Source organism: Mixophyes fleayi, chromosome 7 (assembly GCF_038048845.1).
Source record: "Mixophyes fleayi isolate aMixFle1 chromosome 7, aMixFle1.hap1, whole genome shotgun sequence".
Lineage (NCBI taxonomy): Eukaryota > Metazoa > Chordata > Amphibia > Anura > Limnodynastidae > Mixophyes > Mixophyes fleayi.
Genome location: NC_134408.1, coordinates 4,345,045 through 4,369,935, shown reverse-complemented (window position 1 = coordinate 4,369,935; position 24,891 = coordinate 4,345,045). Strand labels below are relative to the sequence as shown.

Below are 24,891 nucleotides of genomic sequence, written 5' to 3'. Positions count from 1 at the left end.
TACGTTGGCTACAGTTCACTGAGTGAGGTAACAGTGACAGATTCATAACCTACGCCAGGCGTGGAGGAGTTATTGGACAGGCTGGGGGCGAATCATGTTGTGTTCACCTTGGACCTTAGTAACTGGCACTGGCAGATAACCCTTACCAAGACAGCACAAGAGCACTCTGTATTCACCACTCCATTCTGGCTCTTTGAGTTTGCTGCCCTTTGGAATGAAGACCTTTCAGTGTAACGTGAATCATCTGCTGACAGGGTGTCATGATTTTACCCATGGATATCTGGATGACATTGCCATTGTCAGTGATACATGGGATGAGCATTTGATCCATGTGGCAGAGATCCTGGCAAGGATCAGTAGGGGTGGACTGACCATTAGACCCAACAAATGTCAGATGGAGATGGTGAAGGTTTTGGACCTGGACATAGAGTTGGCGGGGGAAGTATCTGACCACAAACGGCAAAATTAAGGCTAAGGAATATGCTTAGATGCAAATTCATTCTATTAAGTATTTAATTAAGTATTTAATGATTATACTTATATATGTATTGGCTCAGGTTACGTATTACTTTGTGATGTCACTTTGGCAGTCACATGAAAAGGAGATCTTTTTGATAGCACCGAAAGCTGTATCTTGTTTGTGACATCCTGACAATGACGCTATATTGTGCAGAAAATGGTTGGTTTTTTAGACAGATATATGGATACTATCATTTTATTGACACTTAATTAAAGTTAAAACTAAATGCATTTTTTCTATTTTTACTCTCTACATTGTTTCACTGAAGTCCCCATTTAATACAGTAAGTAGTTCACAGAAATTATCAATCACCTGAGCACATTAGTCATTAGAGTCATGGAATATTGCCATTATTGTTATGTGAATGACAGATTATCATTATCTAGACGCAAATTAATAACACTTTGAAAACACAAACATTGCATCAATCTTTGAAAGCATTCAGTATATAAACTGATATATTGTGTTTCATTAAACGTGATTTTTTCATAAATTTTTCTTAATTTTCTAGTGCCAAGACTGGACTTGCAGAAGGGGAAATGCCAGACATGCAAATGTTTGTGGAGAACTGTATAAAAATGACAGGTAAATGAAATTCTAGTGAATACTTTGCATAGTAACTGAGGTGGAAACTTTACTAAGTCATCAGGGGTTCAATTAACTACAGAGAGAGTAATTTGTGAGATTACTGAATTCCTGAGATTTTATGGCTTTGAAAGACACAGTGGAAAGAAAAGACTCTTCCCACGTCTTTACTAGTACTGGTCCTTATAGTGTTTGTAATAGAATGCCTAGTACAAAAGTGAGTGTTCACCAAGGTCATGCATCATCTGTATCTTCTAATGCATCACTTTCTAGCTTTGAATATAGTCCTGACACATAACAAATCAGAAGAAATGAGGCTGAAGAAGAACAAATTAGACTTCACATGGTCCTGAATAGAGTGTAATGGTGTCCATGAGATCTATGTCTGCTCTGTTATATCAGGTCATGATCTAGTTATTATTTTTATCTTTTATTTGTAAGGAGCCAAAAAAGGTCTGCAGCGCCGTACATGACATAAACAGAACGCACTGATCCGTAACACATTACATGATACTTGGAAAACAAAATACAAAGACCAGACATACTAAATAAACAAATATTATATAGGTAACATGTTAATAATTTACTGGACAGAGAGTGAGAGTGATTATTATAATTATTAATTTTTATTTATAAGGCGCCACTAGGTATCTGTAGCGCCGTACAGGGACAGACAGAAACACGATACAGGGAGAGACAGCACGGAACAGTTAACAAAAAGCACAGTAACTCGGAAGCTCAATGTACAGCTAGATGAGAGGTGAGAGCCCCCAGCGGTGTAGCTAGAGGGGCAGAAGGGCAGGAGGACCTCACAGAGGAGACAAGGAGCTGGAGAGCAGAGTTAAGGTGGTGGAGAACAGGAGGAGAGGAGGTCCTGCTCGAAGGAGTGTACAATCTAAGGGGAGGGTAGGACGGACAGAGACACAAGGGTAGGAGGAGGAAAGGGGGAGAACGCAGACAGGGAGAGGAGAATGACGAGGAGGGAGGCAGGAGGAGGGCAGGATAGGGAGGGCGGTAGGTGGGAGGCTGGAAGGAGGTCGGTTAGGTGGGGGACTGGAAGGCTTTGAGGAAGAGGTGGGTTTTTAAGGCCCGTTTGAAGCTGGACAAGTTGGGGGATGTTCTGATGAAGCGGGGGAGCTGGTTCCAGTGGAGGGGGGCAGTGCGGGAGAAGTCTTGGATGCGAGCATGGGAGGAGGTAACCAGGGGGGAGAAGAGGCGACGGTCATTAGCCGAACGCAGAGGGCGGGATGGAGCGTGGATGGAAATGAGGTTGGAGATGTAGGGAGCAGTGGAGTTGGAGAGGGCCTTGAAAGTAAGTGTGAGGAACTTGAACACTATTCTGTAGGGGAAGGGGAGCCAGTGAAGGGATTGGTATAGAGGGGAGACAGAAGAGGAGCGGAGAGAAAGGAAAATGAGCCAAGCGGCTGCATTGAGTACAGAGCGAAGGGGAGCGAGATGAGTGCGGGGGAGGTCGGTAAGGAGGAGGTTGCAGTAGTCCAAGCTGGAGATGATAGCGTGGACAAGAGCCTTAGTGGCATATAATGTAATTACCTGTCTGAAGTAGGTCTGAGCTTAAGAAAACAGGGCTAGGGAAGCAGGCCAAGAGGTACAGAGAGTGATGGAATAGTGAAAGGAGAACAAAAGAAAAGAGGACCCTGCTCATGAAATCTTAAAAGAAAGGGGAAGACGCAAATAGGATGGTCTCAAATGGGGGTGAAAGCCATGAGAAAGGAGTTTGGAGAAAGGCTGATAGATTTGATTAAAGAATTGAGTCTAAGGCCTAGCTTGAAGCCTTAGAGAGTAGAGACTAACCTGACAGGGCATGGAAGATTGTTCAAAATCTGGGGAGCAGCCCGGGAAATGGAGACGGGAGTGGAAAGAGCTAATCAGTGAATTAGTGAGGTGGCAGACATTAGAAGAGCCAAGGGAATGGCAAGGAGTGTAGGTAGAGATGAGGTTGGAGATGTAGGGGGGTAGCATTGATTAGAGCTTTGAAGGTGAGGGTGAGGATTTTAAATTTATTTCTGTAGGCCAAAGGAAGCCAATATAGCAACTGGCAGAGAGGGTTGGCAGAGAGATAGGGTGGCAGGAGAGAAAAATAAGGCGGGCAGCACCATTAAGGATAAACTTAAGTGGGCCAAGGTGGGAGTTAGGTAGACCAGAAAGAAGGAGGTAACAGTAATCAAAGTGAGAGATTACAAGGGAAAGAATAAGAGTTTTGGTGGCTTCCATGGTGAGCAAGGGCCATATCTTGGATATATTCCAGAGGTTGCTGATATCTGTGCTGACACTGATGAGGATGAGCATTTTTTTAAAGAAGATGCAGACTCAGAATCTGGACCAATTTTATAGTCCACAATCCCTACTTTTATGGGGGGGAGAGGGTCCAAAACAAGCTAAGCACCTCAGTCACAAAGGTGAAATTCCCTATAACATCTGAAACCTCTATTTTGTTAAACTATATATGTGCCATTTATTTTACAAAATTAATGTGGGCTGGGCCATCTTCTTGCACACTTACATAAAGAAACACTGAGCTTTGCCTGTCTGTACCAGAGCCGTAATTAGGGTGGTGCAGGCAGTGCTGTCGCACGCTACCTAGCCCTATCTTCTGCCTTTTACCTCCACAGTGGAACGCATGTACAATTTTGCCTTCCAAATGCCGAACTTCCTGTCAGTGGAACGCACATACATTACACAGCGGAACTTAAGGGCTGAAGAGTCTCTCTCTCTCTCTCTCTCTCTCTCTCTCTCTCCTTGTCAAATGCCACTCCCACTTAGATGGGGGGCGCCGGTGCCCTATGTCACCCAGGGCACCAAAATGTCTAGTTACGGCACTGGTCTGTACCTTTTATTATATTTCTATTCTACATGCAGTTGTTCTGCCACTCTGTTTCATTTGCATCCAGTACCATCTTGTCCTACTATCTTATTGAAAAATCTTGGACTGTGACCACGTGTAACTTTTATTGAGCTGTTATTGTATTGTCTATCTGAGGCTGTTCTTTCCAAATGCTTAATGTGCATCCAATGCAAACTTGTATAATTATACTAAGAAATGCTCGGTTTTGGACCCCTGTGTCTTTTATGAAACTCTATTTGTACCATATATCTGAGGCTCCTCTTTTCTTCTGTTTAAAATATGTCCAATTACATCTTCTTGTAGTGTTATATCAAGAAATACTGGTCTTTGCCTGTCTGTATTTTTTATTAAACTATTATCCTGCTATTTCTGAGGCAGCTATCTCCAATTGTTTAATGTGCTTCAAATCAGTGGCGAGATAAGATTACTATAGATCCTGGGATGAAACCATGTAAGCCCCACTTCTTGTGTCAAACCTACCAGTATATGTAGAACATACAAAATAAAGTAGAGAATTTGGAATTACCACTACACATAGAACAAGACAAGTCACACTGTATAGTTATCCTTATATACAGAAGAAGAACAGAAACACGAACAGTTTACTTCATAAACCACTTTATATGAAAAATCTCATTATGGAAATTTTAACACAACTTTTTAGAGTAATTAGTAATTTAGACAATTTGATAAGATGCATAAAACAATTTTTCACAACAATAATTTTTAACCATTATTTCATTTTAAGACTACTTCAGTTTCATAGAATATCCCTTAATTTACTATACACTTATTTTAGTTTTACCAGATAATGGGCCTTTTTTTACACCTTTTGCTTACACATGTTTACTTCCTTTTTTGTCTACTCCACAGTTATTCACTAACATCCATACAATTGAATACAACAGTAACATGGAAGACATCCTGGTGTATAATCTGTGTTATAAATAACATTTATATATAAGGTTATTCCACAAGACATCATCATTTATGGATATATTGATACATTTTTCTCTTCCTCAGGAGTTGCCCCCATCATCATCCTCACCCACAAAACCAGTGGAGATTACATCAGGACTGAGCAGCAGTTCAAGCGTGTGGGGGCTGAGACTGTGATATCAGTAGTGAACTACACCAAAGAGAGCAATATAAAAACTCTGGGAAGAACCACAGACTTCCTGATGTTTATTGACGGCGCCATAAAACAAGTTAAATTCCGTATGGAACAGACAAGAAACCCGCGGAGAGAGCGGATGGAGCGGAAGAAATTCCTGCTGGATTATATACATGAGGCTGATTGTAAGAAAAGAGAGGAAGTTAAAAAAGAGCAGGAAAAGCTTCAGGAAGAGAAAGAGACCAAAAAGGGATTTTGGGAATGGTTTACCAGTTTGTTTACACGTAAATAGAGATGTCCGAGGTAAACAGGTGCAGATGTTTTTTGGGGCTATTTTTAACAAACTCCACTTACCCCAGACTAGATTTTTAATAGGTTTCCATTGTGTGGGATCCCCACTGTTTATGCCAGGCCAATGTCCTCTGTACTAATTTGTACTTTCCAATTAGCCAAAAAAATAGAGTTCACAAGTTAGGGAGCCCTGGGTGTCCATAGCGGGGGACGATGGGGTCACTTGCCCCATTTATGGAATCTGCCGTAACATGTGCATAGTTGCTAATTCACCTTATAACAAACAAACTTGGGCTTCAAAAATATTCAGTTTTTTTGTCCTGTTGCAATTCGGTGATACCTGTGTTTTTTTAACTGATTTTTATTTTGTAAGTGACCCACAACAGACTGGGGGTGCTGGTCCCACCCCCAAAAATACTACCCCCACAAATGCTGCCCAGAATGAAGTACTCAACAGTAACTCAAAAGCCAGATCTGTATATGCTCTATATAAATACAATAATACACATGCTATACACAGTGCAGTGATAGTCCTGTAGTATACGCAATATCAATCTTCCTATCCTAACATTTTTCTTTCATCTGTGCTGTGTAAAGGAAATGAAACATGACAATATTGTGTGTTACATGTTCTATCTTTGGATACATTTGAATGAATCCTAAATATTATGAGAAACAAACAGCCAGGGGATCAATGTAAGTGTGTTAATCAGTGTGCAGACATTGTATTACTTCCAGCAATGATTATATTGATCAGAATGCTGCACAACACTCTGCACTGTCTCATAATCACTTTCCACAGATTATATTGTAATCATAATAAAATCACTCCCAAAAGATTCAGCTCCACTGATTTATTTCACATAATTATTACACACGTTTCTTCACAATGTTGTGATTCAAAACATCTCCAGATTATATAAAAAATAGCAAGAACCATTTACCTATGTTGTAATCTTAGCCATCTATTAAGGAAGGAATATCAGAAACATGTCTAGAATGCAATAAAATAGGTTACAAAAAATATATACTGTATGATCAAAAAATCATCCAGACTGAGAAGCTACAAGTTTATCAAAATATCAAAAAGTTGTATAACATTGTTCTTACCGTGATACGATTTATCAGTAAATGCTGTGTCTGCTGTTTGTGTGGGTAACAGACTTCTTCCATGAGAACTGTATACAGCAGCCGAATGCTGCACTTAATATCAAAATATTGTGTCCACAGTCATCTAAATGGCTTCTGGACATGATAATATGATGTTTTCTAACATGGCCAGAATCATGATTACACCTCTGCATATCCCTCCACTATTACTGGTTTCATCATATCCATACGTCGTCATTGAGGAACGTCATCTGACTGCACAGCTGGGGCTTAGAAGGATACTGAGAAGAATCATGTGACTACATGAGATCTAGGAAATGGAGAGATCTTGTGACAATACGATCAACACAACTAAATTGCAAATATTAAAACAAATACAATAAAGCCTATAAGTGTTACATATCCCCCCCAAAAAATCACATTTAAAGACAATATAATCAGGAAAGCATGATGACAATGTATGCAAGTCGATAAATATACATCTTAGGGGGTCTCACAATTAATAAAGTCTAACATTGTTATGTGGGTTCCATTCCTAGGGTTTACATCATAGTTCTGTTGTGTGATATAAGAACACTGTGTACATCTGCCACATCTATAGCAACCTACAGCTGTGTTATCTATCCACGATTGCAATTGCTTGGAGCAAAGCTTGTCTTGTCTTTGCTTGATACATTTGGCAAAATCGCAGTCCCCAGAGGTCTATGGGGACTGCGGGATCATTAATACTTTCATAGCAACAAAGATATAAAAAATAACAGGAAATTATCCCTATTGCGATTTATGTGTTTACTGAAAGAAATCGTAGATTTATGGACAAATACCCTCCATTTACACCCTTCTGGGAATAATATATGAGAATTTATCAAATAATTACTGGATTATTAAAGTTCATGTAGAAGATAATTGGGGTGTTAATGTATACTTAAAGTTCTGCCTTAAGAAAGTTCTTTCAAAAATATTAGAGCTCTAAGAAAAATTACAAACTAAAGTTGATATTAAGTATTACACAATGCCATTCATTGTATACAGAAATGCACTTACACATCTTACTAAACTCTATATATTACAGTGTCCTCAATCTCTACATTAAAACTTCTGCACAACTCTAGACCCTACATATTGGGCCTGATTCACCTTTGGACGCAACTTAGAAGCAACGGGCATTTTGAAAAAGAGCACATAACTTGTGTGTACATATGTCTGTATTCAAATACAAGTGGATCTCAAAATGCATTTGAATCTGGGTGCGAGTACCCTCTGCCTAAACGTTACTTGCTATAACAGACAGAACAGAGTGCAGGATACGCACATACATATGTGCAATATAAAGTACCATCAGAAAGCATGCAAAAGAAATTATTATTACATGAATGAACAGCTCAAAACAGTGTAATCAGTAATAAAAATATGGTTGGTTTTAAAAAAAAAAAAATATTTTTAAATTTCATTTTACATTAAATATATAAATCAAGATGTTCTTAGAGGGTATTCAATTTCCCCTGAAGTACCGCCGCGTTATGGATATTACCGTTATTACAGTAATATTAACCCGGCATGCGGCTGCGAGCAAAAAGCTGGCATTAGAAATACCGTAATAACTGTGATTACGCGCACTATTACCGTATTAACAGTAATAGTTTTAGCGCGGTGGTACTTCGGGGGGATTTGAATTACCCCCTTAATGCGTACTGTACATACAATGCATTTTTATAGTCTGTCTTACTTGCATACACATGTTCTGTGCTAGTTAGTGGCACACAGACGTGTACTTTAGCAAACAAAGACTATGATGTGTCAAATATCATTATCAGTTTGCTTAAGGGAAACCCAGGACTTGAATCGGCCACATATGCATAGTCACACCCTCAGCAAACTCTTACTGTACATTGCCTACATCCAACCGCCCCTTCCCATCCCCATTCTGCCCTTCACGGGACAGTAAGGACTAGATTTACTAAGCTGCGGGTTTAAAAAAGTGGGGATGTTGTCTATAGCAACCAATCAGATTCTAGCTGTCATTTTGTAGAAGGTACTAAATAAATGACAGCTAGAATCTGATTGGTTGCTATAGGCAACATCCCCACTTTTTCAAACCCGCAGTTTAGTAAATCTAGCCCCAAGTGTCATTTGTGACTGGACATGAATTGCATGCAGTCGCGGCCGCTGGCATAACTCTGTTGTGGTGCATGAGCTGAGCTATTTCATGCAAGATACGGCACGCAAACGGACTTACATCCGAAGATGAATCAGGACCTTTATGTCCCCTCTGTTTATAGAAACACCTCTACACATGTACTGAATGCCACATATACAGACACATATACAGACTCACACTCGTGTGCACAAAAGCATCCATGAACGACTAAACCCCTCACAGTACACTGTGGTGACCACAGTCTACAGAAATATCCCTACACAACTTACCGAACAGCACATAATACACTAAGTCCCCACTCCATACACTAAAACCTCCATGCACTATGAAACCCCACATTCCAAATATTATACTATTATCACCATCACCATTTATTTATATAGTGCCACTAATTCTGTAGCACTGTACAGAGAACTCACTCACATCAGTCCCTGCCCCATTGGGGCTTACAGTCTAAATTCCCTAACACACACACAGACAGAGACAGACAGAGAGAGACTAGGGTCAATTTTGTTAGCAGCCAATTAACCTACCAGTATGTTTTTGGAGTGTGGGAGGAAACCGGAGTGCCCGGAGGAAACCCACGCAAACACAGGGAGAACATACAAACTCCTCACAGATGGGAATTGAACTCATGACCCCAGTTCTGTAAGGCAGAAGTGCTAACCACTGAGCCACCATGCTGCATTCTATGCCTTCTCTTCTTTTTTATTCAACATCCTACTAAACCGCACATATAATATAGTCGCTGACGTCTTACAATAAAACATATATATATTTATATATATATTTTTATTAGGGCACAGTCGTGCCCTTATATTGACGCGCTGGTATGTTACCTCACAAGCTGAGACATCTATTAAGAAAAAAAATAATAACTACACTTAATTTTGAATGAGATGTATCTTTCATTTTATATTCCACATTAGTCATAAAAAGTAAAAACAGAAAAAAACATGTGGGGGTGCTGTAGGGAGATTAGAAACGTGGATTAGTGGCATTATGCCAGTCATACAGCGTTTTATGTGCCCCCCTAACCATTGGGCTCGCCTATTGGCAGCATCAGCCCTGTATATACATTTATATCAGAAAGACTCACAATACACTACTGCTCCACTCTTGTTTTTACAACCCAAACACTGTTTTTACATATCAACTTTTTATCTGTACTTCCTCAGACATTGCACAGTGCTCCCTCCGCATTCAGTGATAACCATCCATCTGTCCTGGTGTCACTGCCCATATTATATGCTCCTTTCTTGCCAGCTACTAAAGATAATATTCTAATAATATTCTAATATTTACAGCACTTTGCTTCCTCAGAGCATCTAAAATTATTTTGTTTTTATTTAGTTATTGTTATTATGCTATTTAACATATTATGAAGAGAATGCTGCAAACATTTTTTTAGTTATTAATATTAAATTGACTCTGCATTAAACTTCTCCTGTAACCTCTCACACTTCTTTGTCAGTTACAACCGTACAACTTCTAAACTGAAAGTGAAAGATTTCAGAGGCAGTAAGTTAGTGTGTAAGTTGATGTACAGTGTATATACTTTTCAAAACATTAAAGACAGACGACCGTAAGACATAGAAGATCTATATGAGATGGATCTCAGACAGCTCAAAGAAAACATCCAGAGCTTCAGCCTAGATGACTGTCCCCGGGGGAATCAGAGATATAACCGGGTCCTCCTGCAGCTCTTTGGTTTTACAGGTCATGGTAAATCCTCTCTGATCAACTCTTGTTTATACGCTCTGGAAGATGATGCAGAGTTTGTAGAACATGCCGAGGTTATAAAATCATACTCTGTTGTCACTGTCATAAGAAAAGAATATCGACTCACCAACAACATTACCATGGTGGACAACAAAGGGTACAATAGAATGAGTAACTTCCAAAGAGCTGAAGTTTTTGCCCAACTGGGTAAGTGAGAGATGTGATTAAAATGCTCCTATTCTTGTGTCAAAAAAATTATTACAAACACTTGTAGATCTTTGTTGCTTAAATATTGTTATTTCTGCTATATACTAAACCAAATAGAATAAAACGATAGATATGGAGAAAACACAGTCACAGCTCTCCTACGTGTGCTATAAAAGCAACAGACACTACCTGATCAACAGGAAACACCTAAAGAAATATGTTAATAATCTAAAGTTTTTGTGTGGGGCTGCAGTGAAAACACATTGACCTACAATGATCATAGCTGGCTGTTTTTGTAGGAAATCAGTTAAAATCTGTAAATAAGGAAATCTTACTTACGAGGATAACCTGCTCTCACTGTTACAGGCATTGGGAACCTCCGTACTGGAGAATAGTGGGAATAGGGGACACACAGGATGTGAGATTTTCTTATGTTACTAACCCAAGCTATTTTGTAACAAGTCTTTTGGGTGCAGTTATCCTTTAAATAGCTGTAAATTCTTATTAATACAAGAATTAAAACACTTAGGGGAACATAATGGGGAGATTATTAGTGTTGTAAATGTCCCATCCAGATCTTAAGCACTGAATAAGGTGTTTTAAAAGTTGAAAATAACTTGTTGCATGATAGCTCTGACCCTTCCTTGTCTCAACTTTGCAGGACTTCCAAATATATAGGGACCTATTTATGAAATAATATTTTGAAAATGGCTGTTTTCGCAGGATGTATGCAATTTTAAGTAAGTGGGCCATTACCAACAGTATAACCCCAGACATATCACAGATACAGTCAAGTCCATAAATATTGGGACATCGACACAATTCTCATTTTTTGGGCTCACAATGGATTTGAAATGAAACAAACAAGATGTGCTTTATCTGCAGACTTTCAACTTTAATTTGAGGGTATTTACATCCAAATCAGGTGAACAGTGTAGGAATTACAATGGTTTCTATATGTGCCTCCCTTTATCATCACACTGTCACCTGGATTGAGATAATGACATTTGTCAATATCAGTGGATTAGAAAGCAGTGCATCATGGTTCTGCCTTATTTGTCTGTTCATGTGAGCCAAGTACTTAATAGTCAAGTCATATACTGTTGGTAAATTTGGTAAAGAGCCAGTTGCAACATTAGGGAGTTTCCTAAACAGAGTTTCATAAAAAAAATATGCAAGTATCCTCTGGGTGTGGCCTTCATGCTATGTAATGCAATGGGTAATGCTTCAGGCCATGCAAGTCCAGTTACCTTCATAATTTTAGTCAATTTAGTCTGTATAGTCTGGTTATATCTTTCAACCTTTCCACTTGCTTGAGGATGGTTTGGTGTGTGTAACTGTTGTTTTATGTCCATTAGATCACGCTTTAGTTTAAACACTTTACCTGTGAAATGTGTAGCTTGGTCTGAGGATATCACTTGTTGGTAACCTATAACTGCATACAAACTCCTGAACTCTCTTCTGTGTAGTTATGTTTTCTGTGGCTGTGGCTACTGGGCCAAGAGTCTACCCAATAAAAGATTAAATCTATGCAAACCAAAATATATTTTAACCTCCTTATCACTGGGATGTGAATAAAATCAATCTGGATTACCTGGAAGGGCCCCTCTGTAGCTGGGTGTTGTGCTGGTTCTGTGGGAACTGTGCATTCAGGATTTACCTGTAAACGGGTTAGACAGCTAGCATATATTTAGTTTCTAGTGCAGAGAATCCTGGAGCATACCAATAGGCCCTTATCAAATGAGACATATCAGTCTTTGATAAGCATGTTAAACCATGACTAAGTTGTGCCAAAGCAGGGTACAATCTTTTAGGAGCAACAGACATACCATCCTTATTGCACTACAAACCTGTGTGGTCTGGTTCACATCCTCTCTGCTGCCAACTGGAAACCTCCTGTGAAGAACAAATATTTTGCACAGAGATTAACATTTGCTCATTAGGGATTACAGTGGCAGTCTTTATTTTGTTTGTTCTTTTAACCCTTTTTATGCTGCTGACTTTAGTGTTTTGTCAGCTCTGTCATTACCTTTGGATACCACATACATGTTTGTGGTGTGGTGCTTGGTATTTTATAATGCTTACAGCTTTTGGCAGCATTAATGCATTTAACTGTTCTGTTACTAGCTCAGCATGTGCAATGGGTGTACCATTTGATGTGAGTAAGTTTCTCATTGTTCATAAGACCTTGAAATCATGGACTACACCAAAAGCCTAACTGGAGTCTGTGTGTATATTCACAGTTTTACCTTTAGCAAGTTGTCAGGCTCTAGTGAGTGTTCTAAGTTCTGCTATTACCTCAGTGTCAGTGACTACTACATTTCCTGATTGTAAAACACTTTGCTCAAATCTGTGACAACTCCAGTCTACATACAGAGTAAGATCAGGGATATCCAATGGGTATCAATAAGATCTGGCCTTGGAGAAAAATTTTGCTGAACAATGTGCAAACAATCATGGTGTATACTTCTAACTTTCACTCTCTGAAATATAAACTCTCATCATCCTCAGGGAGGGGCAGAAGTGTAGCAGGATTAAAGACTGCACATCTTTGAAAAAGGACATTAGAGGGAACCAGCTAATTGAGTTCCCATTTTGTAAGCCTAGCAGTAGAAATATGCTGTATCTATTTACAAGTGAGAGCTGCTTCTACTGCATGTGGAACATACAAAAAGATTTGTTGCCCAAGGACAGTATCTGCAGACTTTTCAATAAGCAGCACAGTGAAACGCGCGTCGGCGTTGTTGTCTGTGATTGATCTAGAGATACTTTATATTTGATCAAGTATTAATTATTGCACTAGTTATAGAGATTATTGACGTCCACTGCCCAAATACAAAGCAAGTAACTGATTAGGAAGTTAGCAAATTACCCCCGTCACCTCTATGAGCAAGAGATGTATTACGGAAACTAATGGAAGTCAGTAATAGCTGAGTGAGGGAGGGAATATATAGCACTAGGAATGACTGTTCAATTATTATATAAAAGATGATTATCCCATGATTTTGGTTAATGCCTTATGAACCAGTAACCTAGAAATTAATACCTCCTACTAATCAAGAAAATATTCTGTCCAATATTCATCCAATAGTAGACATATTTACTATTTATTAACAATATATAACTAAATTATAAATCTAATCACTTGTAATATAAATAAAGAGATCTAGAGTCACAGCCAGTGTTTTAAAATCACATTTATTTTAATATTAATTCAATTATATTTTGCTGCTTTTACCAATCACGTTAATAGTTTTAATAATGAAAGTTACATTTTATTGGAATTTGTTGGATTTAGATGATAGGACACTAGACAATACAACTGTTCTTGTACACCAAATTATCCAGTATTCTGCCTAGTCTTTTCTTGCTCTGTTGGTGATGTGTATGACTGGATTTAGTGCTTTGTGAGGTCATACTATGAGGCTGTTATTTGAGAAAAGATAGGAATCCACTGTTTACAGTATCCTTCCATTTCCAAAAATGCTCTTACTTGTTTCTTGTTTTTAGAAAGCTGTATAGCCTCACTCTCTTGCTAGTGAGGCATCTATAACTATGTAAAAGATAATGACCAATGTATTCACATTTTTGCTGGCACAATTGCATTTTGTTTTTAGAGACATTGGGCCTGATGCTGAGTTAGGAGCAAATCAAAATAAAGGAGCAAATTTGCACCTTGGTAAAACCATGCTTCTTGGAGGGGGAGGTAAATTTAAACTGTGGGGAGGACAGCTTTATAGTTGGGGTAGGACATGTCCTAGATCCACTTTCAATTTCAGTGTAAAAATAAAGCTGTTCAGTATTTGTGTGCTACATGAAAAAGCGAAAAAATACATTAATTTGCACCCCTTGCATTGAAACATGATTTGTCCAGGAATAAATTTACTAAATTTTTTGCTTTGCTTCTAACTCTGAATCAAACCCGCTGTGACAATTGTGTGTAAGATATGTGAGCAGTTTCTGAGTTTCTGTAAAAGAAGTTTCAAAATTAGATGAACAAAGAAGAAGGTCATCCACATACAGAATCAGGATTGAATCACCTTTGGGAGAAAAGGAAATAAGGTTGTCGGTTACATATTGATAAAAAAAAAGCTGAAATATCAATGAATTTTATAAAAGGACTGACTGAAGCATACTGTACACCCATGTAGGCGAATAAATCTTGACTCTCTGTATCTATGGGAAAAGGGAAAAATTAATAAATCAACTACAGAAAAATATGCAGTACCAAGTGGTATTTGCATAAATATAATGGCAAAATTTGGAACTACAGAATACCTTGACTGGACTACAGAATACATTGTTTATCTTAGAAAAGCAGTATACTCATCTGTGTCACACAGAAAAATAATCATTCACACACAGATGCAATAGAACCAAGTATCCTAGCTGGAAGTCCTGACTGTATCACAAGTCAAATTAATAACAAAAATCCTTTCAGATTGATATTCAGAGATGTATTAAATAATACTCATATAAGTTTAAAAGAGAGACAATTACATCTCCCTGTCTATACATATATGAAATACAAAAGCAGAAAACAGATGTTGATTTTCACTCTCTAGTAATCCACTCTGAAATAAAAAAAAATTCTCACCCTATCACTGAAAAAGAAAAAAATAGAAACAAAGTTTAACTGATATCTTACTGCCTACAACTATAGATCTCCAAATCCCAGAATGCTTTAAGAAATGTAAATTAAATACTGATCAGATTTGATGCATTATTACTTCTCTGGAGACATTTTAATTACTCTTGAATTCTTGAAGTATATTTGCAAAAAATGGTTTCTTCTCAACTATACATACATTTTCAACATTTAGCATAAAGACAATTAACACAAAACAACGACAGAGAAGCAAAACACATCTTTTTCTTCTATACTTCATTCACAGTGCACAATATTTGTTGAGGAGAGAATTCCGCAGCATCAATCCCTCAACATCCCCACTTTTCTTCTTTCTAATAGACTGAAACTTTCATATACAGTATTTATATTTTAACTTTAATTTTTTAACTGTACATCTCACTTAAGGAGGAGACTATCTGCTCTTCCAATGACACCAAGGGCAGTGATATAGAAGCTCTCCAAGCAGGCGCGGGCTGGCAGGTTTCAGCCCAGGGGCCGAATCGCGTGACAAGTGATGCGGCCGCCGGTTAAATTAAGATATTACTCCATCCATGGGGGGTCAGGGGGACGGACGGCCGGCCCGAACAGCCGTTAGACTGAGCGGCCCCCCTGCCCCCCGGTCCAGCCCATCCCTGTCTGCAATTCAGTATTAAACTTTCAATTGCTGGGAAATTTAATAGGGGGACCCTCTTCTGGTAGGGTCTGGGATTGCCCTGTTTATGTTCATTTATTAAAATGACATTGAATGTATAATCCAAGCCCTGGTCTCTCCTCCAGACAACCCTCAACAGGAATTCAGCACAACCATCCATACAATCCGTAGGGTATTTTCAGCATGTCCTCTCCGAATTTCAGCTATCAGCCGAAATAGGGAACTATGAGGTCACTCTGACTGTATTACAATCATATTTGGAAATGTGTTTATTGCATTGTTGTTTTTGACAAATGGGTGGCCCTCTTTAGAGAAATGACTGGTCCTTCTGTTCATTGATTTTAGTTCATAGAATATATCTTTGGCTGTAGATAGAACTTGGCAAATGATTACCAGATTATCTCAGTAGCTCGGGTTAACATTAATCTTACATTTATCATTGTACTATTCTTTAATAGATATAAACAAAACATAGCATACTCAAGATTGAATTTTTTCTGCTGCTGTTAACAGAATCCATATCTGTCTCACTAGGGGGTCCTTTACAAACCATAAAAAGTGTACCTGCACTGCTTTATTTGTGCACTGCTTGTCAACTAAAAGCAATTCCAGATGCACACCGTAGACCTACATTTGCAGGCTGCGGATCCACCTTAAAAAAAATTGTGGAAAAAGGTGAAAAACGTCATTTTAGGGTCCAACCTACATCCTTTCCCCTTCTTTAATTTAACGTTTTAGATTTTTCTCTCAATGTAACCTCATTTATGTCTTAAATAAGCCATGAGAGCATAGGGACATCAGGATTGTCTTTATAAAATGTGGAAGTTTGTGGTACTGAATTTTTTTTCCAAAAGTACTGCTGAAAGGGACTGAAGGTGTCCCATCAAATTTTGCTTTTTGGCACCTCAGAGCACCCAGAAAAATCAATTTATTTTGTGGTGCTCACAAATGTGCCTTCCCCAAGAGCGCCAACTCATTTAAGTAATGCTTAAATGAGTTGGTGCGAGGTCACAGAAGAGCATATGTACTGTGGGTTTGCACAATCGCAAATAACACTTACAGAAATCTTCTATATGCATATATGTGACTCTAGAACGTTACACCTAAAATCAGCCCCTGAAATACTTCTGGCTTCCTGATAGCACCACAACTTCCCCAGTATTTATGGGGTATTAAACTCAGTTCAAATTTCCTCGTGTTATGAGTATGTGCAGGGCAGGACTTTCTGTCTTCACCATGTTAAAGCTGTTCAGCCACTCACTTATCTGGTCTTTCAAATTAATTACAGATATAACGGAAGCTAGTAGCAAATAATCAATGCTTCTTTATTTTTTATTATTTTGTGCTTGTCCTATGCATAGTTGCTCACTCTCCCGGAATCTCCCGAATTCTGGGTAGGTCTCTCGGACTCCCGGGAGAGCAGGCAAGTCTCCCACAACCTGCGAATTGGTAGGCAAAATGATGTGATTTGCGGTGAACCACGTAATGATGGAAGGGCCGAATCACATCCTCCCACCCCCCCCCCCCCTACAGGATTTCTCAAAAGCCAACTATAGAAGGTTGGTAACTATGGTCATATGGCAGTCTTAGTGGGCCAGAGCTGGGGTCATAAAATGATCAGCCGGAGGTGAATTTTGGTCATACAAAAAAAAAATATCTCCTATGTATGTGTTCTGCTTTTACTAGGTAACTTCATCCCTTTAAATGAGAAGGTGGATTGGTCAGATAATTACCCTGATATGATGAGAAAAGTTAAGGAAGTTGATTTGGATCCCAATCACACAGTCTTTATTGTTCCTGTGATGGTTTATAGGTAAGTGACTTGTTACAGTATGTGACATAATGTATAAAATATCAGCTACGGTAACAAATAACATTAATGTAATAGTCTGTAGATGCGGGTGTGATATATGTTTGACAGTTACATGATCGATGTGTATATAGGTGACACCATATTATAGACAGTAATAACATTGACAGCATTAATAGGTCGACAATTCAAATGCAGACAGTATTATTCCTAACCCTATATCTATCCTATCCCTAACATTATCACTAACTTTATCTCTATCGATAACCCTATCCCTAACCCTATCCCTAAGCCTAGCCATATAATACTAATCTACATTTGAATTGTCAACTGCATACCATAGATGAAAAATGGAGTAGAATGATAGAAAGAAAGGGATATGGACATGTGGATTTTAAACAGGGAAGCTCCTGCTATGAGATGAGCACCATTGTCAGGTGGCAGAAAGTAAAGGACACCACATACCAGAAGAATAAAGATTCTAATATTTTTTTATTTATGGCTCCTATACATATACAGTATAAGAGTAAATGTTATATACCTGGATACCTATGTATTACATATACAGCATATTATTTAGCTACTTAGAGATACTCAAACCTTTGGAGCATAATGACTAAGAGACATGAAAATATTTGCAGTCCTTTGTTTGACAAATTGGCCTAAAATGTATGGATGATCCATATGGATTTCTCATTCTTAATTTTTTTAATTAATTAATTTAGCTGGCCACAAAAATTGTCTCCCGATGTTACAAATGCAATTGGAAAATAATGGGATGTTAGTTAAAATATTGTAATATTACCCCACACACATTAAGATTTTGATTGTTCAGTTCTACAGATAGTACTGAAGAATCATGTAGAATACAGTGCATACTGTTCAATGTGAATATAAAGACAACACATTTGTTACTCATTCAATTACTTAATTGTATGCAATCTGATCTTATACATTTATGATCAATTACAATTGTATGGCCTCCACACATGCAACGGGTTTCTGTACAATTCAACTAAAATTAAAATATAAAATAAATGACAGACAATATAAAAACACTAAAGATCCTTAAATTAGACATATATCCAAAATAAGGTTTAGTTTAACCCCCCTTCCTATTAACGATAGAACACTCCTGATTGGCTGCCTGTCTATTTAGTAGAGCATCAATATCAACATGAATGTTCTTCTGCACCTTTTATATTTGTTTCAAACTTTGCATGCATTTCTTTTAAACGCAATTTGCATTCAGATTACGTTTCTTAATGAATCAGACCCATATAATCAACTTCAGGCCTGATATATGAAAGTCATGAGGTCCTCTTGTAGTGAAAGTATAACAGATGGTCCAATGTGTTTTCCCCTCAAAGAGGTTCATTAGGATTTTTCATAGCCCGAGGTCCCAAAAGTTTAGTCCTTTAGCTCTGTTATTCTTGATCTATGAGTATGAGACTTGGAATACAGTTCAGTAGAAAATCTGTTGGTTAATGCAGAGGTCCATTTAAAACATTTCATTTCTCTTGATTATACAAGTGATATGCTTAGAAAGAGATGGCGATTATTTCTATTAAGTATTTCATGTTTAAATAGTTATATCAATCATCTCAGATCACGTGATACTTTGTGATGTCAGTTTGGCAGCCAAGAAGTCATATGGTACTGAAAGCTATATCTTGCATGTGATACCCTAATGAGGTCCAATGTTACTCAGAATCCAGTCGTTATTATAATAATGTTTTTTGGATACTATCATATTATTGAAAGCTTAAGGAAATCATGTTAAAAATAAATAACCTCATTTTATGTTTATTCTCTGTGAGGTTTCACTCACATTACATTTGTCCTAAGAGTCATGGGATAATACTATTATTTTTCTGTGAATTAAAGATTATCCTTAATTGGAAGAAAATTAATAAAAACGTTCAAACATTTAGCTCACTAGCTTTAAAGTCCAAACATTGCATCAATCTATAACGGTATCCTATTTCTGCCATAAACTGATCGATAGCATTTCATCAAACAGTTGAATTTTTATATATTTTTCTTCATTTTCTAGCGTGAAGACTGGACTTGCAGACGGGGAAATGCCAGAAATGAAAATATTTATGGAGAACTGTGTAACAATGACAGGTAATTGAGATCCTGGTGAATACTCTGTGCATAGTAATTGTGGTGGAAACTTTACAAAGTTGCTTAGAGTTCAATTAACTACAAAGAGCAAGATCCCTGAATTCCTGAGATGTTATGGCTTTATATGACAGACTAAATAGTCTTTTCTAGCATTGAAAATAGCCAACATTACATTTACCAGCTGCAGTGGTAAATAAAAAGGCTCAGGCTGCTTCTTATTTACTTGTCCTGGTCCTGGTATGATTCATACTAGAATGCACAGTGCAAGAGGGAGTGTCCACCAAGTGCATGCATCTTCTGTAACTTCTCATGCAACACATTCTAGCTCTAGGAAAGAAATTAAAATGAAATGATACAGCAGGTGCTCAACCAAATGCAGCTCAACCTCATGCTTTAAGCATAACACCACCTAAATGCTAAAAACATTATACAAATAAATAAAGAGAAGGGGTGATATCAAAGCGCTTCTGGTTCCACTGTATAATAATAAAGAAAAAATGGATGAAATTCCACAGTCCCAAAAAGAAAAAAAAAAGTCTTAAAATCACAGAATTTTGGAATATCTACAATCCTTGCTGGACGTAGCAGGCGAACAAAACAAATGCTTCTACAAACATACAATCACATAATACGATCTCGTATGATAACACTAGTCCTCCGATATATTGTAGCTGACAATAAATGTTATTATTATTATATATACAACTTTAACAGATCCTCGCCACATGTGATTTCACTTACAAGACTCATGGCTCTGAAAGCAGTGTAGTAATAATCCTCAGCAAAGATTCTGAATGTAGCACTGGATCCACTCGTTTAATCTTCTTCTGCCACTTCAAATACTCTACTCCTTCAATGTATACCACGGCCACGTACTCCTTCAATGAAACAGACACTTCTCCCAGCTCCAGCAGTGCGACGATGATCGGAATGCCTCCTTACAGCTGATTTCCCAGATGGAAGAGGCCGTCGTATATGGGTAAAGATAAATAAAAAATAGCACATAGCCTTGGAGGAAGGAAAACAATGATTTCTGTTTTAGATATGTTCAGTATAAGAAAGCACTCGGACATCCAAGAGGAGATGGCTAAGAGACAACTGGAGACACCAGACAAGAGGGATGGGGAGATACGGGGAGGAGAGGTAGATTTGATGAGATCACCGAAGGAAGAAGTGGCCAAGAACAAATATTTGAGGGATGCTGTTGAGTAGGGGGACAGTAGGGGGTGGAGACAGAGAAGGAGTGATTGGTGAGTAAATAGAATTTAAGTATAGGTATAAGAATCTGTGGACGAGCGCTGCTGTTCCCACTGCAGCAGGAAATAACCTATTACAATATACACTAATTGTAAAATAAAAATCTATATAATAATGTAAGGTATAGTCCAGCGCTCTTTGTTTCCCATATAAAGATAGACAATAATAGTATAATAAAAATGTAACAAGAAAAATATACTTATATTCGTATGTGGTTCTTCCCTGTTGAATATATTGATCCAAATACATATAAATAAAAGAACACAAATATAGTATAATATTGTTACAGCATTCTACTCTTGCTATAAAAAAGACCACAGTTAATAAGTAGTCCCACAGAGAATGCTATCTTTCTTGAAAAGATGATATTCCACCACCAATGTCAGATGAATACTAATCCCCTTATGTGCATGCACTTACAGAATCACCATCGGTGTTAAAGCATCCAACACAAACATCCAAGAGGTCTCCCATAACTGTGTCATTCCCCACTCTAACTTAAGGGGAATATATAATATAATATAATATAATAATAATAGTGCAATATGTGCAATATTGTATTTCAGCATATGTGCAATATAATATTTGAATTATGGTTGATGTAATGTATTGCAATAAATATTTTTAATTAGAACAATACCCTCATCTGTCACTATTTTTTATATGGTCTTTTCTATTGGCGCACCATATCTTATTGTTATTTTTGTTTTTGTTAAAGTTTGGCACCCTTGAGTTGGTTTGCGACATATAATAGACAATGTTTAATTTATATATATTTTTATTATAATTTTATATTATCATCAAGTGGTAGTGCTCAAGTTGTTGTTGTTTTTAATTTTTGAGATTTTTAGTTGTCTGTTTCAAGCTTTGGGCATCGCAAAGGTACGTGTTTTCCTGTTTCACTTGCCTCAGCTACAGTTTTGGTGTAAGTGATGATTACTAGTGATGACGGTTGCTTATGCATGTTAGAATATGTGTTTGCAATCAAAGGCAATCAGAGGAAAATGTTAAAATGCATTTTATGTACTGTATTTATTAACAACATCCTAATAATTCCCCCCCCCCCCCCCAACAAAATACATTAAACAAATAACAGGTAACAATAATTGATTTTTTTTTCTGTGCGTTCTTTTGGTGACTTTATATTCCATATATGTACTGGCCGTATCTTGCAGTGTGTTGTATGTTAGAGCAGACTGGACCTAAACCCATATTCATCAACAGATGTGTCTTCAGATCCTCTTCTTGTTAAAAATGGAATGGCGTATGTCCGATTTATGTGCGTTTTAAACAATGGAAACAATATGTTCGTTTTGCATACCATAATGAATCAAACCCCCCTGGGTCAAGAACTGACCTGACAGTGTATTGTATTTGTTTGACCAGAAAGATTCAATATTTGGAATGGAATACTGCCAATATACATTCAAGAATCCAGCCATCATCGAGGGTTGAACCATCCTAGTTTTCCTTTGGGCTTTTTGGGATGAATATTATGTCTGAGTGCATTTTCTTTAAATGAAATGTGACTTAACTGAGGTATTGATATTACTGGGCAGAGTCTTGTTCCTCCATCCCCTGTCCTTATCACAAATCAATCCCTTTCTGTATGATGACTGCGAGCATAATTGTGTAGCTTTAGAGCCTTAGGGAGGTGCAGAGATACTTTAATAAATCTTGATGATTTTTGGGATGATTATGAAGCATAGGTTCTCTCGCATGCCACACCTACCCACCAGCTGTTTCCTTATATGCTCAGTGCCAACCAGCTTTTCTCTCACTTGTACCCTGTCCTCCATGTATTCTGTGCCACTGCCATGAAGCAAAACTGTAAGTGGTGTTGTTGACTGTAATTGTATTTACTGAAGTCTCCACAGCACTTTCATTGGGTACATGGAACACCTATTACCATGGATCGTTATTTTGGCAAAAACAGCTCTTCCCAGGCACCATTCATTCTCCACAAATACTTTGCCCTTGGACTTATATTTACAGGCTCTATTCATCCAGGTATCTGGTAGACAAACATTCTTACCAATATTGAGGTACCCATTGGCATCACTTTGTACACCTTTGATTTACTGGTTCAACTTATTTATTCCAGCTGTATACTAAGCTTTTTGATTCTGCTGTTATTGATTGTCAATGATTCAGACTCTAATGATTAGTTGTATTTTTTTTAGAGACATCACTATTGTCAAGAGTATTACCACTGTACTTGACTACCCCTTCTATACCCACACACACCCCAATACTTTTCTGTACATGCACAACTATCTGGTATGGTAGGGATATCTCCTTATTACTTAATTATTACTTAATGTCCGTCTTTTTATACTTTTTTGCTAACATAAGGCTTATCGATTTAGATTAGAGTTTGCTTTTATGATTAGATTTTTTATATTATAATACCTAATTCATTTAGCAGCATCCATATGTTATTTATATATTATTCCTCTATTCCTTTGCTGGAGGTTAGTTTAGTAGCACTAGATTTTCTGTTTTTTTCCATGATATTGTGCCTTTTTTACACCATTGTTTACACATATTTACCCCCTTTTATTCTCTATTCCATATACAGTAACCCCCATAGAGTTGAAATAATGGTAAAATTTTATGGAAAATTACCTGGTTTACAATCTGTGTGGTAGACTACAGTTATTTATACGGACTTACGTCAGTCGTGTTCATTTATGGACATATTGAAACATTTCTTTCTTCTTCAGGAATTGCTCCGATTGTTGTCCTAACCCACAAAACCAGCAGAGATCGCGCCAAGATTGAGCAGCAGTTCAAGGTTATGGGGGTTGAGACTGTGATATCAGTAGAGAACTACACCAAAGAGAACAATATAAAAACTCTGAGACGATCCACAGACTTCCTGATGATTGTTGATAGCGCCATAAGAGCAGTAAAATTCCGAATGGAACGAACAAGAAACCCGTGGAGAGAGCAAGTGGAAAGGAATAAATTCCTGCTTGAATATGTGCACAATGCAGATAAAGGAGGGGGTTGGGGCAATTAGATGAGGAGAACCTGGGATACAGAGATCATAGTGTAGTCTGTTTTGATTTAAGCTATACCAAAAAAGTGCCCATTGACTTGATAAAAACACAACTTTAAAAAGATAAATTCCCAAGCTGAGGTCATCAGTTCAACACACTGGGTGATATTATACATTCTAAAGAAAATACATACAAATGCATATAAATATGTTCTTGTGGGGAACAGGTACCAAAAAATAAAATGTAAGTATATGTAGTGTAAAGTCTGTGACCTATATTTCAATAAACTGATTCATTAATAATGGCACAATGGTTTATGCTTCTTTACTGTTTAACTGCTGGAAACACATTATATAGAATAAAAGATTCATACACCAATATATATAACCCAAAGTAAGAGCCAGTGTACTGCTTTTCCGAATGCACACAGCAAAACATACACCACACTCCTCTCAACATAGATAAATGCAGACATAAAGAAAAGTTTATCACAATGCAATATATATGTTACCCCAAAATGCTTTAGATTAAGCCTTTAAGGTGCTTTACAAACTCTGTCAGCGTAACAACATTTAAATCCCAGAGCGATAGGCTGTTCAGTCGGTATCACACTAGAAGGTTCAGAATCAGATGTTGCCACCAAAGGTACCTCAAGTTTGGTGACTCATAACAGACTTAGGAACAGTCTCTGTAGCAAACCCAGATAGGTGTACAGTCCCCTTAACTTATTTGTGAGGTTGTTCAGAAATCCCCACATCACTCTCTTGGATAGAATCTGGTGTTGACTTAAAGTCTTTGTGTCTTGGCATCTACTATTTGGCCAATGTGGTGTCACCA

General features: G+C 37.7%; 1 protein-coding gene across 1 annotated transcript; it reads left to right on the top strand.

Annotated features, from left to right (window-relative positions):
• The first annotated feature begins 10,184 nt into the window (after positions 1–10,184).
• Positions 10,185–24,333, top strand: LOC142098582 (uncharacterized). Its single transcript, XM_075181420.1, has 4 exons — positions 10,185–10,570; positions 17,539–17,665; positions 19,719–19,792; positions 23,776–24,333. Exons 1-4 carry the CDS (start codon positions 10,252–10,254, stop codon positions 24,072–24,074), a joined length of 819 nt encoding a protein of 272 aa, XP_075037521.1. The 5' UTR covers positions 10,185–10,251; the 3' UTR covers positions 24,075–24,333.
• The last annotated feature ends 558 nt before the right edge of the window (positions 24,334–24,891 follow it).